The sequence below is a fragment of the Eschrichtius robustus genome, chromosome 3 (assembly GCF_028021215.1).
Source record: "Eschrichtius robustus isolate mEscRob2 chromosome 3, mEscRob2.pri, whole genome shotgun sequence".
NCBI classification, from domain to species: domain Eukaryota; kingdom Metazoa; phylum Chordata; class Mammalia; order Artiodactyla; family Eschrichtiidae; genus Eschrichtius; species Eschrichtius robustus.
Window position 1 is genome coordinate 131,419,827 of NC_090826.1, and position 14,872 is coordinate 131,434,698.

The 14,872-nt window shown below is 38.6% G+C and overlaps 1 protein-coding gene across 1 annotated transcript; it reads left to right on the forward strand.

Moving 5' to 3' along the window:
- The first annotated feature begins 10,715 nt into the window (after nucleotides 1–10,715).
- Nucleotides 10,716–11,663, forward strand: LOC137760711 (heterogeneous nuclear ribonucleoprotein H-like). Its single transcript, XM_068537622.1, is given in 1 exon segment — nucleotides 10,716–11,663. A coding segment is annotated over 1 exon segment (948 nt).
- The last annotated feature ends 3,209 nt before the right edge of the window (nucleotides 11,664–14,872 follow it).

The window sequence follows — 14,872 nt, forward strand, 5'->3', positions numbered from 1 at the left end:
CTTAAGCATTAGGTTTATCTTGAATATTGAATTCACTGGCTGAGTGAATGCACTGAAGGACTAGTTGTTGCTATACTTGACAGCATTTGCAGAATGTATTTGTTTAATAAAAATCTCTTTCGAGGGAGGAAACTTCTGAAGAAGATCCCCACATTCTATAATTCTTTTTCATATCTCATTTTATAACAATTTTTAGCCAGAAAGACTTGCCCCAGATTCCTATCCCTTCGGACCTCTTTATACTCGTCAAACATTTTTTATTAATTCTTCCCCATTCTTTGTGAAGGAGCTAAATAATCTTCATTTACTAAAATGTGAGGGTCTAGAGCACAGAGAAGAGGAAACCTGGAAACCATGGAAGAAGATAGGACAAACAAGATTTTGTGTATTTTACTATACTGGTGTAAAGGAGTTGGCCACATTTTAATTTTGTTTTAATAAAAGAAAAATCTTCAGTTTGTTAGGGTTTTTATTTAATTTAAATTTTTGTCACATTAATGCATGTACATAGTCTAAAAAGCCAAATTGTACTATAAGGCTTGTAATGAAGAATGCAATGTCTGGACCCGTCTCTCCCACAAGACTACCCCCTCTCCCTCCATTTCCCACGAGTCACTGCTTTCAAGTCTTTTAGCTGGCTGTTCTGGTATTTACACTCATATTTCTAAATAACATACCTATACTGCTATTTCTTAATATTTCAGTTTTAAATATTAACTATTTGTTGCTATTTATCACCCCCACATTCATAGACACAAATGTATTTCCCTCTTTTCATCCCCTCATCTGGTCATATTGTTAGATGAATACTCAATATTTGTTATTATGACCTTTATATGCACATTATACTCATGGTTGAGTTAATTATGCAGACTCTTATTTTTCCTCCCTGGTACTACTTTTTATTTTTCTTCAGTTAATAGTTGCCTGGTTCCTTTGCTTAGTTTGCTGTACAACTATGACAAATTACTCTCCCAACTTTTAGGAAGAATTGTAAATATCCTTTCATAATATTAAACATATCAGGTAATCTGCTGTTTTCTTTTTCACTTTCTTTCTTTATTTAAAATTTAAGATACTCATCCTGTAATTCTCCAATGTCTTGTTCCAATCTGGATTATGTTACACAGGAGTCATCCAGGTATTTGCTTCATCTTCAAGTTGAGAAATCCTTTTGCCATGGTGCTGTATTGGATCCCATTTCCTGGATCCTGTGTCTCCCTCTGTACTAGATATATTCCAGTATTCCAGTTGCCTCACTCTCTTCCCTCAACTCCTCTGCTCCCTTTGCCACTCTGCTATGTACAGGCATACGTTGTTTTATTGCACTTTGTAGATAACGCATCTTTTACAAATTAAATGTTTGCGGCAACCCTGCATTGAGCAAGTCTTTCAGTACCATTTTTCCAACAGCATTTGCTCACTTTGCATCTTGATGTTACATTTTGGTAATTCTTGCACTATTTCATACCCTCCTCCAGCAAAAAGATTATTACTCACTGAAGGCTCAGATGATGGTTAGCATTTTTTACCAATAAAGTTTTTTTAAATTAAGGTACATACATTTTTTGTTTGTTTTGTTTTGTTATTGTGTAAGACATAATGCTACTGATCACTTAATAGACTACAGTATAGTTTAAACATAACATTTATATGTACTGGGAAACCAAAAAATATGTGTGACTTGCTGCGATGTTTGCTTTATTGTGGTGGTCTGGAACCGACTCCTCAATAACTCTCAGATATGCCATTCTCTTTGGCTTTTGATTGGGTTTGGCCAATGGGAGACTCAGCATTCGATGTTAAGGAGAGAAGTGAGGATGGGGTATTTATTCTCCGGGCTTCTTCCCTCTGTCTGAAGCCACAGCTCCTGCCTGGTAGTCCTCTTCAGATAGCATTGTCTCTGGCTTCCAGTAACCACTCTCTCCCTCTGCCCCTTCAAGCCTAGGGCTGTTACTAGGCCCAGAGTGCTGTACTACTCCTTACTGCTTTCCCTAAGCCCTGTCCACACCCTTCTAAACAGTCCCTTTATTAAACTCTCTTCAGTTACCCAGTTTGAGTGTGTCATCTGGTTTGTTCCTTCTTTTTGGTGATAGGATCTCCAGCAGCTTCCTGAGAAAGGGTACGTGGGAAGTAAGTTGTTTAAAAAAAATCTTGTTAGTCCAAAAATATCTTAATTCTGTACTTACACATGACCAATAGTTTGGCAGGGATGGATATCTAGGTTAGAAACAATATTCCCTCATGCTGTTCTGGCTTCATTGCTTTCTAGCTTCAACTGTTGCTGTTGAAAAGTGTGAAGATATTCTGGTGTTTAACTCTTTGCATGTGACTTATTTTTTCTCTAACAGCTCTTAAATCGTTTCCTAATCCCAGACCTGAAATTCAACAATGATGTGCCTTGATGTGGGTCTTTTTCGTTTGTTGTGCTGGATACTCAATGAGTTTCATTCAGTCCTAAAACTTGTCCTTCAATTATAGGAAATACTCTTGTGTTATTTCTTCAGTGATGTCCTATATGCTTTTTTCTTTTTCATTTCTTTCCAAATTTGGATGTTGTTCAGTTGACCCTTAAATTTTCTTTCTTTCTTTTTTTTCATCACTCATTTTCCTTCAGTTTATGGTTTTGTTTTATTTTCTGATAGGTTTCCTCAGTTTTCTCTTTGAACTCTTCTATTGGGTGGGCCAAAAATTTCCTTCAGTTTTTAAGTAAAAGACACATTTTTCATTTTCACCAAGGACTTTGTTGAACAGCGTTTTCACCCTTTTGTTCCACTACCTTCTGCTACTTTTCAGGCAACTTCATAATTCCATCTTCCCAAAATTTTTTATCTCTTTGAACCAAGAACTATTCCAGGTGCCTTTTACAGTCTTCCAGGGAATTGAAATTTTTTCCATTAAGAGAATTTTGTAAAGATCGAAATAAATGGAAATCTGAAGGCGCAATGTTTGGTGAATATGGTGGATGAATCAGAACTTCTCAGCCAAGCTGTAACAGTTTTTGCCTGGTCATCAAAGAAACATGTGGTCTTGCGTTGTCCTGATTGAAGATTATGCGTTTTCTGTTGACTAATTCCAGATGCTTTTCATTCGAGTGCTGCTTTCAGTTGGCCTAACTGGGAGCAGTACTTGTTGGAATTAATCGTTTGGTTTTCTGGAAGGAGCTCTTAATAGAGGACTCCCTTCCAATCCCACCATGTACACAACATCACCTTCTTTGGATGAAGACCGGCCTTTGGTGTGGTTGGTGGTGGTTCATTTCGCTTGCCCCATGATCTCTTCCATTCCACATTGTTGTACAGTATCCACTTTTCATCGCCTGTCACAATTTATTTTAAAAACAGAACGTTTTTGTTACGTTTAAGTAAAGAATCGCATACGGAAATATGGTCAAGAGGTTTTTTTCCGCTTAACTTACGTGGAACCCAAACATCAAAGTGATTAACATAACCAAGCTAGTGCAAATGATCTTCAACGTTTGATTTGGATATTTTGAGTATGTCAGCTACCTCCCACGTGGTATAAGGTTGATTGTTCTCAATTAATGTCTCAATTTGATCGCTGTCAACTTCAACTGGTCTACCTGACTGTGGAGCATCGTCCAGTGAGAAATCTGCAGCACGAAACTCTGCAAACCACTTTTGACACGTTTGATCAGTCACAGCACCTTCTCCATACACTGCACAAATCTTTTTGTGCATTGCAGTTGCGTTTTTACCTTTCTTGAAATAATAAAGCATAATATGCCAAAAATGTTGCTTTCTTTCTCCCATCTTTAACATTAAAATGGCTACACAAAAATTCACCCATGTTCGGGACTTCCCTGGTGGTCCAGTGGGTAAGACTCCACGCTCCCAATGCAAGGGGCTCGGGTTCGATCCCTAGTTGGGGAACTAGATCCCGCATGCATGCTGCAACTAAAAAATATCCTGCGTGTCGCAACTAAAGATTCTGTATGCTGCAATGAAGATCCCGTGTGCCACAACTAAGACCCGACACAGCCAAAATAAATAAATAAATAAATAGACAAACAAAACTTTCTTTAAAAAAAATTCACCAATTTTGATTTTTTAAAAATATTTATTTATTTATTTATTTATTTATTTATTTATGTTTTTGGCTGCATGGGGTCTTAGCTGCGGCACGCAGGATCTTTTGTTGTGGCGTGTGGGCTTCTCTCTAGTTGTGGCGCGTGGGCTCCAGAGCACGTGGGCTCTGTAGTTGTGGCCTGCGGGCTTAGTTGCCCCGCGGTATGTGGGATCTTATTTCCCCAACCAGGGTTTGAACCTGGGTCCCCTGCATTGGATGGCGGATTCTTAACCACTGGACCACCAGGGAAGTCCCAGTAAGTTTTTTTTTTAATGCAGGCTGACATGACAGCTGTCACAATACAATCTAACAAGATTGTTTGGAATGAAGTTAAAGACGACTAAGCACTACTAGAGCCATCTTATGGAAAAAACCGAACGAACCTTTTGACCAAACTAATACTTAATTTTTATTATAATTATTGTTATATTTTCCATTTCCAAAAGTATTTTGTTGTTTTTGTTCTCTGTCATCCTTTTTAAAAATAGATTTATCATCTTATTTCATGGATGCTATCTCTTCTTTTTTCTCTTTGAGGATACGTTACATTGTTGTTTTTTTTAATAGGATTTTTTTCCTGTTACCTACTTTTCTTCAAGTTCCTTTTGACTATTTCTATTGGTCTCTTCCATGTTAGAGACTATCCTCAAATGTCTGATGATTCTTGATGTTCATTCACATTTAAAGTTAAATCTCCTTCAGGAATTCCAATTACATATATCTTAAGCTGCTTAAAATTGTCTCACAACTGATTTTCTATTCATTTTTTCCCATCTTTTGTTTTGTTTTTAATCTAGACATATACATAGAAAAATTATATTGGATAGTTTCTATTATTATCCCTACAAATTCACAAAAATTTTCTTCTGCAACGTCTAAACTGCTGTTATTTCCATCCTCATTAGAAGTTCAATTTGCACCTTTTTACTATTTTCCATGTTTCTATTTATTATGCAGTCTTTCCTCTACCCTGTAGAACAAATGGAATATAGTTATAACAACTTTTAATATTCTTGTCTAGTAATTATATCACCTGTCTCATTTCTCAGTATGTTTCTATTTATTATTTTTTTTCTACTCATGATGTGTTGTATTTTCCTGCTTTCTTTATTTCTGGTAACTTTTTATTAGATGCTAGACATTGTTGTTTTACCTTGTTAGGTGCTGTATATTTTTGCACTCCTATAATTATTCCTGAGCTTTGTTTTGGACATAGTTAATTAGAAATATTTTGATCCTTTGAAGCTTGCTTTTAACTTCATTAGGTGCGATCAGAGTAACCTTTAATACAGAGCTAATTTTTATTCCACTGCTGAGGCAATGCCTATGAAGTACAATTTTCCACCTTTTTATTTCACTATTTTCTTCTTCTTTTTTTTTTTTTTTTTCAGCCATGCCATGCGGCATGCAGGATCTTAGTTCCCCAACCAGGGATTGAACCCATGCTCCTGCATTGGAAGCACAGAGTCCTAACCACTGGACCACCAGGGAATTCCCTCCACTATTTTCTATCCTTATAATTTTTCAGTATCCCCAGCTCTGAGTCCCAGGGCTTGTACCCTCTGCTCTTTTCAGTTGGTTATTTCCCTAGCCTTAAGTAGTTTCTTCATAAACATGCTCTGATCAGTACTTAACTGAAAACTCAAAGGGTGACATTCTGTAGATCTCCAGAACTTTCTGCTATGTATCTCTCTCCTCTCCAGTACTGTGCCCAGCATATCATACCTGCCTTGGCTTATCTGGACATCCTGCTCTGTCTCCTCAACTAAGGCATATCACTGGGCTCCACATAAGTTCTCTTTTCCTGTGCTCTGGCCTGAAAATTCTGTCCAGACAGTAAGCGGAGGCAATTGTTTGTTTCCTCTTTCTAAGGAATCATTGTTCTGTATAGCTTGATGGCCAATGTCTAAAAAATGTTGTTTTATATATTTTCTTTAATTGTTCAGCTGTTTTAGGTGGAAAGGTGAATCAGGCTTGGCTGAAATCAGAAGTCCCTTCTAGTCTTTTTTAAAAATAACACACACACACATACATACATACATACACACACATACACACATATGTGTATTTAATAGGCTCTTTATCATATCACTTATACTCTTTTATGTTTTGCTTTTTTCAATAATGGTATATTCTGGTCATCTTCAAATATTAAAAAATATTTTTGAAGAACAAATTCAAAATTAAAAATGTAAAACCCTTAAAATGCCTAATATTGCACATAATTAAATATCAAGTTTTATGTTTGTAAATGCATACTTTTTAATGACTGATAAATTCTTTCTTACTTATTAATTTATTCATATCTTGGTGAATGGAATACCATCTAGGCCCCAAGTAGGTATGGTTAGTGTGTGGCTGGGAATATCTGCTCCAACATATCCATTTCCCTAGGCCTTAGGTTTCATTCTTACAGAATCCCAAAGAGGTTTTGGCATCTCAGTTTCATTCGCTATACGCCATCATTGAAGCCAGGCCCACTAGCAACCAAGCAAATTGTTAGAGTCATACACAGAGACTCAACAAACATATTAAATCTCCAATCCTAGGTAAGAACACCTATGTTAATAAATTTGGCCAGATCCTATCTTATTTTTTTCTAATTTTTTAATTGAATGAAAGATTCTTTAAATTCTATAGTGCTTTACAATTTTCAAAAGTTTCACACACATGATTTCATATAATCCCATAATAATCTGTTTTTTCTTTTCCCCTACCCCTATGTTGCCCCTCCCCTCTTCCCTCTCCCCACTGGTAACCCCTAGTTTGTTCTCTTATGTTGGTGATTCTGTTTCTTTTTTCTTTTATTCACTGTTTGTTGTACGTGTTTAGATTCCACGTATAAGTGATATCATACAGTATTTGTCTTTCTCTGTCTGACTTATTTCACTTAGCATAATACCTTCCAAGTCCATCCATGTTGCTGCAAATGGCAAAATTTCATTCTTTTTTATGGCTGAGTAGTATCCCATTGTATATATACCACATCTTCTTTATACATTCATATGTAATGGACACTTAGGTTGTTTCCATACAGATCTTTCCTTACTTTTTTCCTTGGACTGACCCCTGTAGAATATACTCTAATCATGCTTCCCAGATTTCTGACAATGCAAGTTGTCCTTTAACTGCTGTTTTCTGTGTATATGGTAATTCCTCCTCTTCAGTATATTGTGCAACTTTCCTTCTGAGCTCTACTGGGAACTAGTTATTGTTGTGGGCTTGAAGCCTTGGTGGGATCCTTGATGTGGGTCTTGAGGAGATATATATATTTTTAATTTGGGTATTATCAGCATATAAATTATATTTAAGCCGTAAGATTTGATGTGGCCACTTACTCACCAAGAAAGTGAGTTTAGACATGGAAGAAAAGAGGTGGAAGGGCCAAACCCAACATTTAGAGATCAGGTTGAGGAAGATGAACCAACAAAGGAGGAACGGCCAATGAGGTAAAAGGAAAACTGATTCCTAAAAGCAAATGAAGAGTATGATTCAGGGAGAAAAGGGAGATCAATGAACTGAGAATTGACCATTAGATTTGGCCACATAAAGCCTATTGTTGATGTTGGCAGGCAGTTTGAGTTGAGTATTGGTGGCAAAACTCTGATTGGAGTAGGTTTAAGAGAATACATGGAAAGAACTTATAAAACAGAGAATACAGTCAACATTTTTGAAGAGTTTTTTTAATAAAAAGAGTGGAGAACTAGAGTGGGAGCTGGAGGAAAGTGACAACTCAAGGGACAACTCCTCTCTCTCTGTTTTAGGATGAGATGTTTTAGAGCATGTTTCTATGCTGTGTGAATGATCCAGTAGAGACAGAAGAGTTAATGTGCAGGAGGGCATGGGGAGAATTACTAGAGTTATGTCCTTGATGAGATGAGATGAGAAAGAATGGGATCTAGTGCTCAAATGGAGGGGTTGGCTTTAGGAGCACAGATAATTCATTTTTACAAACAGGAAGAAAGGCAGTATCTGGGCACATATATACAGTGGGTAGATGTGATAATAGTAGGAACTTGTGGAAATTCTCTTTTGAGTGCTTTTAATTTCTCAGTGCATTAGTAAATAAGGTCAATTTGGAAACAATATTTTTGAAAAATTCACTAAAATCTTACAAAACCTAGTTTTCATTAATTAATTTTATTGAGGTATAATTGACATAAAGTAAAATGTGCAGATCTTATGTGTATAGTTTGATCATTTAAGACAATTGTACACCCTCATGTAATAAACACCCCAGTCAAGACAAAAACAGGACATTTCCATCAACACAGCAAGGTGCCCCCAGCCGCTTTCTATTCAAGTCCCTCATGTCTCTCCCTTCCACCTCCTGCTGCCCAGCAATGCCAGGCAACAACTGTTCTAATTTTTATCAGTATAGATGCATTTTTCATCTTTTAAATCTTCATATAGATGGAATAATAAAGTAGGCAGTGTTTTGTGTCTAGCTTCTTTTCTCAATACAATGTTTTTGAAATCATCTATTTTATTATGTGTATCAATAGTTCATTATTTGTTATTGCTCAGTAGTATTCCATTGCATGAATATACCACAATGTGTATTTATTCCCCTATTGATGAACATTTGGGTTGTTTCTGGTTTGCGGCTACAATGAATAAGCTGCTATGAACATTCTTGTGCTAATCTTTTTTTTTTTAATAGATCTTTTTCTTAAAAAAATAAATTTATTTATTTATATTTTTGGCTGCATTGGGTCTTCGTTGCTGTGTGCAGGCTTTCTCTAGTTGCAGCGAGAGGGGGTTACTCTTCGTTGTGGTGTGCGGGCTTCTCTTGTTGTGGAGAACAGGCTCTAGGCCATCAGTAGTTGTGGCACGCAGGCTCAGTGGTTGTGGCTCACGGGCTTAGTTGCTCTGTGGCATGTGGGATCTTCGCAGACCAGGGCTTGAACCTGTGTCCCCTGCATTGGCAGGTGGATTCTTAACCACTGTGCCACGAGGAGAGTTCCTTTAATAGATCTTTACTGGAGTATAATTGCTTCACAATACCATGTTACTTTCTGTTGCACAACAAAGTGAATCAGCCATATGCATAGACATGTCCCCATATTCCCTTCCTCTTGAGAGTGCCTCCCATCCTCCCTATTCCACCCCTCTAGGTCATTGCAGAGCACCGAGCCCATCTCCCTGTGCTATGCTGCTGCTTCCCACCAGCCAACTATTTTACATTCTGTAGTATATATATGTCAATGCTACTCTCACTTCGTGCCAGCTTCGCCCTCCCACCCCATGTCATCAAGTCCATTCTCTATGTTTACCTCTTTATTCCTGCCCTGCAACTAGGTTCATCAGTAACATTTTTTTTTCTTAGATTCCATATATATGTGTTAGCATACAGTATTTGTTTTTCTCTTTCTGACTTACTTCACTCTGTATGACAGACTCTAGGTCCATCCACCTCACTACAGATAACTCAATTTCATTTCTTTTTATGGCTGAGTAATATTCCATTGTATATATGTGCCACATCTTCTTTATCCATTCATCTGTTGATGGTCACTTTGGCTGCTTCCATGTCCTGGCTATTGTAAATAGTGCTGCAATGAATATTGTGGTGCATGACTCTTTTTGAATTATGGTTTTCTCAGGGTGTATGTCCAGTAGTGGGATTGCTGGGTCATATGGTAGTTCTATTTTTAGTTTTTTAAGGAACCTCCATACATTTTCCATAGCGTCTGTATCAATTTACATTCCCACCAACAGTGCAAGAGGGTTCCTTTTTCTCCACACCCTCTCTCCAGCATTTATTGTTTGTAGATTTTTTGATGATGGCCATTCTGACTGGTGTGAGGTGATACCTCATTGTAGTTTTGATTTGCATTTCTCTAATGATTAGTGATGTTGAGCATACTTTCATGTGTTTGTTGGCAATCTGTATATCATTTCTAATTCTGTTGATTTGAGTCTTCTCCCTTTTTTTCTTGATGAGTCTGGCTAGTGTTTTATCAATTTTGTTTATCATCTCAAAGAACCAGCTTTTTGTTTTATTGATCTTTGCTATCATTTCCTTCATTTCTTTTTCATTTATTTCTGATCTGATCTTTATGATTTCTTTCCTTCTGCTAACTCTGGAATTTTTTTGTTTTTTGTTCTCTAATTGCTTTAGTTGTAAGGTTAGGTTGTTTATTTGAGATTTTTCTTGTTTCTTGAGATAGGATTGTATTGCTGTAAACTTCCCCTTAGAACTGCTTTTGCTGCATCCCATAGATTTTGGGTCGTTGTGTTTTCATTGTCATTTGTTTCTAGGTATTTTTTGATTTCCTCTTTGATTTCTTCAGTGATCTCTTGGTTATTTAGTAGCATATTGTTTAGCCTCCATGTATTTGTATTTTTTTACAGTTTTTTTCCTGTAATTGATATCTAGTTTCATAGCATTGTGGTCAGAAAAGGTACTTGATAGGATTTCAATTTTCTTAAATTTACCAGGGCTTGGTCTGTGACCCAAGATATGATCTATCCTGGAGAATGTTCCATGAGCACTTGAGAAGGAAGTGTATTCTGTTGTTTTTGGATGGAATGTCTTATAAATATCAATTGATTTTCTTCTCAGCCGTGCCGAAGTTGTGTGTGGAGTCTGTTTTGACACCAGGACCCCCTAAGAGACGTTGATGTTGGGCACCGAAGGTGGCAAGGGATTCGTGGTGAAGGTCCGGGGCTTGTCTTGGTCTTGCTTGCAGCGGTTTTTTTCTGACTGCAAAATTCAAAATGGGCCTCAAGGTACTCGTTTCATCTACACCAGAGAAGGCAGACCCAGTGGCGAGGATTTAGTTGAACTTGAATCAGAAGATGAAGTCAAATTGGCCCTGAAAAAAGACAGAGAATCTATGGGACACAGATATGTTGAAGTATTAAAGTCAAACAACGTTGAAATGGATTGGGTGTTGAAGCATACTGGTCCAAATAGTCCTGACACGGCCAATGATGGCTTTGTACAGCTTAGAGGACTCCCCTTTGGATGTAGCAAGGAAGAAATTGTTCAGTTCTTCTCAGGGTTGGAAATTGTGCCAAATGGGATAACATTGCTGGTGGACTTCCAGGGCAGCAGTATGGGGGAGGCCTTCGTGCAGTTTGCTTCACAGGAAATAGCTGAAAAGGCTGTAAAGAAACACAAGGAAAGAATAGGGCACAGGTATATTGAAATCTTTAAGAGAAGTTGAGCTGAGGTTAGAACTCACTATGATCCACCACGAAAACTTATGGCCATGCAGTGGCCAGGTCCCTGTGACAGACCTGGGGCTGGTAGAGGGTATAACAGCATTGGAAGAGGAGCTGGCTTTGAAAGGATGAGGCGTAGTGCTTATGGTGGAGGTTATGGAGGCTATGATGATTATAATGTCTATAATGATGGCTATGGATTTGGGTCAGATAGATTTGGAAGAGACCTCAATTATTGTTTTTCAGGAATGTCAGATCACAGATATGGGGATGGTGGCTCTACTTTCCAGAACACAACAGGACACTGTGTACACGTGTGGGGATTACCTTACAGAACTACTGAGAATGACATTTTTGGTGTCTTCCTGCAGTGGCTAAGGTTGGTTCAGTGGGTTGTGTAGGCTTCCTGGTGGAGGGGACTAGTGCCTGTGTTCTGGTGGATGAGGCTGGATCTTGTCTTTCTGGTGGGCAAGACCACGTCCAGTGGTGTGTTTTGGGGTGTCTGTGAACTTATTATGATTTTAGGCAGCCTCTCTGCTAATGGGTGGGATTGTGTTCCAGTCTTGATAGTTATTTGGCATGGGGATTCCAGCACTGGAGCTTGCTAGTCGTGGAGGGGAGCTGGGTCTTAGCACTGAGATGGAGACCTCAGGGAGAGCTCTTGCCAATTGATATTACATGGGGCCAGGAGTTCTCTGGTGGTCCAATGTCCTGAACTCGGCTCTCCCACCTTAGAGGCTCAGGCCTGACACCTGGCTGGAGCACCAAAACCCTGTCATTCACATGGTGAATGTCAAGACCATTAATCTTCTCCCTGCCAACAACTCCAGAATGTCAGCAGCCAGAGTTTGATGCTCCAGTCAGGAGATTGAATGGGTCATCTCACCATTGCTGCCTCTCCAACAAGCTCAAGGATTCTCCTCTAAACACTTTGAAGAAGCAGTGCTGTAGTCCAATGGGTTGGCAGAGGGGCAGTGGAGCTCCCCCCAATAGATCCTGAGAGAACTGCAGTAATTTTCACCTGTTCCTCATCCTCCACCAGTGCTATGGTGCTGCCATAATACTTCCATACAAAGGCCCTGCGTTTCTCTTTTTGAATTATGGTTTTCTCTGGGTATCTGCCCAGTAGTGGGATTGCTGGGTCATATGGTAGTTCTATTTTTAGTTTTTTAAGGAACCTCCATACTGTTTTCCATAGTGGTTGTATCAATTTACATTCCCATCAACAGTGTAGGAGGGTTCCCTTTTCAACACACCCTTTCCAGCATTTATTGTTTCTAGCTTTTTTGATAATGGCCATTCTGACTTGTGTGAGGTGATACCTCATTGTAGTTTTGATTTGCATTTCTCTAATAATTAGTGACGTTGAGCATCTTTTTATGTGCCTCTTGGCCATCTGCATGCCTTCCTTGGTGAAATGCCTATTTAGGTCTTCTGCGCATTTTTACCTGGATTGTTTGTTGTTTTGATGTTGAGCTCCATGAGCTGTTTGTATATTTTGGAGATTAATCCTTTGTTTGTTGTTTCATTTGCAAATATATCCTCCCATTCTGAGGGTTATCTTTTCATCTTGTTTATGGTTTCCTTTGCTGTGCAAAAGCTTTTAAGTTTCATTAAGGCCCATTTGTTTATTATTCTTTTTATTTCTGTTACTCTAGGAGGTGGGTCAAAAAATATCTTGCTGTAGCTTATGTCAAAGAGTGTTTTTTCTATGTTTTCCTCTAAAAGTTTTATAGTGTCTGGTCTTACATTTAAGTCTTTAATCCATTTGGAGTTTGTGTATGGTGTTAGGTAGTGTTCTAATTTCATTCTTTTACATGTAGCTGTTCAGTTTTCCCAGCATCACTTATTGAAGAGGGTGTCTTTTCTCCATTGTATGTTCTTGCCTCCTTTGTCGTAAATTAGGTGCCCATATGTGCGTGGGTTTACCTCTGGGCATTCTATCCTGTACGATTGATCTATATTTCTGTTTTTGTGCCAGTACCATACTGTCTGGATTACTGTAGCTTTGTGGTATAGTTTGAAGTCAGGGAGCCTGATTTCTCCAACTTCATTTTTCTTTCTCAAGATTGCTTTGACTATTCGGGGTCTTTTGTGTTTCCATACGAATTGTAAGATTTTTTTGTCCTAAATCTGTGAAAAATGCCATTGGTAGTTTGATAGGGATTGCACTAAATCTGTAGATTGCTTTGGGTAGTACAATTATTTTCACAAAATTGATTCTTCCAATCCAAGAACATGGTATATTTCTCCATCTGTTTATGTCATCTTTTATTTCTTTTTTAAAAAATAAATTTATTTATTTATTTATTTTTGGCTGTGTTGGGTCTTCGTTGCTGCATGTGGGCTTTCTCTAGTTGCGGCGAGCAGGGGCTACTCTTTGTTGCGGTGTGTGGGCTTCTCATTGCGGTGGCTTCTCTTGTTGTGAGGCACAGGCTGCAGACATGTGGGCTTCAGTAGTTGCAGTGCATGGGCTCAGTAGCTTTGGCTTGTGGGCTCCGGAGCTCAGGCTGAGTAGTTGTGGCGCACGGACTTAGTTGCTCCATGACATGTGGGATCTTCCCAGACCAGAGCTTGAACCCATGTCCCCTGCATTGACAGGCAGAGTCTTAACCACTGTGCCACCAGAGAAGTCCTCTTTGATTTCTTTCATAAGTGTTTTATAGTTTTCTGAGTAGAAGTCTTTCACCTCCTTAGGTACGTTTATTCCTAGGTATTTCATTCTTTTTGTTGCAGTGGTAAATGGGAGTGTTTCCTTTAATTTCTTTTTCTGAGTTTTCATTGTTTGTGCATAGGAATGCCAGAGATTTCAGTGCATTAATTTTGTATCCTGCAACCTTGCCAAATTCATTGATTAGTTATAGTTGTTTTTTGGTGGCATCTTTAGGAATTTCTGTGTACAGTATCATGTCATCAGCAAACAGTGACAGCTTTACTTCTTCTTTTTCTATTTGTATTCCTTTTATTTCTTTTTCTTCTTCAACTATGTTGAATAACAGTGGCGAGAGTGGGGACTTCCCTGGTGGCACAGTGGTTAAGAATCCTCCTGCCAATGCAGGGGACATGGGTTCAAACCCTGGTCTGGGAAGATCCCACATGCCAGGGAACAACTAAGCCCTTGTGCCACAACTACTGAGCCTGTGCTCTTGAGCCACAACTACTGAGCCCACATGCCACAACTACCAAAGCCCATGCCCCTAGAGCCTGTGCTCTGCAACAAGATAAGCCACCGCAATGAGAAGCCTGTGCACCGCAACAAACAGTAGCCCCTGCTGGCCGCAACTAGAGAGAGCCTGCACGCAGCAACAAAGACCTAGTGCAGCCAAAAATGAAAATAAGTAAATAAATTTACTAAAAAAAAAAAAAGTGTGGCGAGAGTGGACATCCTTGTCTTGTCCCTGATCCTAGTGGAAATGCTTTCAGTTTTTCACCACTGAGTGTGATGCTTGCTGTGGGTTTGTCATATATGGCCTTTATTATGTTGAGGAGGTTCCCTCTATGCCCGTTTTCGGGAGAATTTTTATCAAAAAGCAGTGTTGAGTTTTGGCAAAACTTTTTCTGCATGTATTGAGATGATCATATGGTTTTTATTCCTTAATTTGTTGATGTG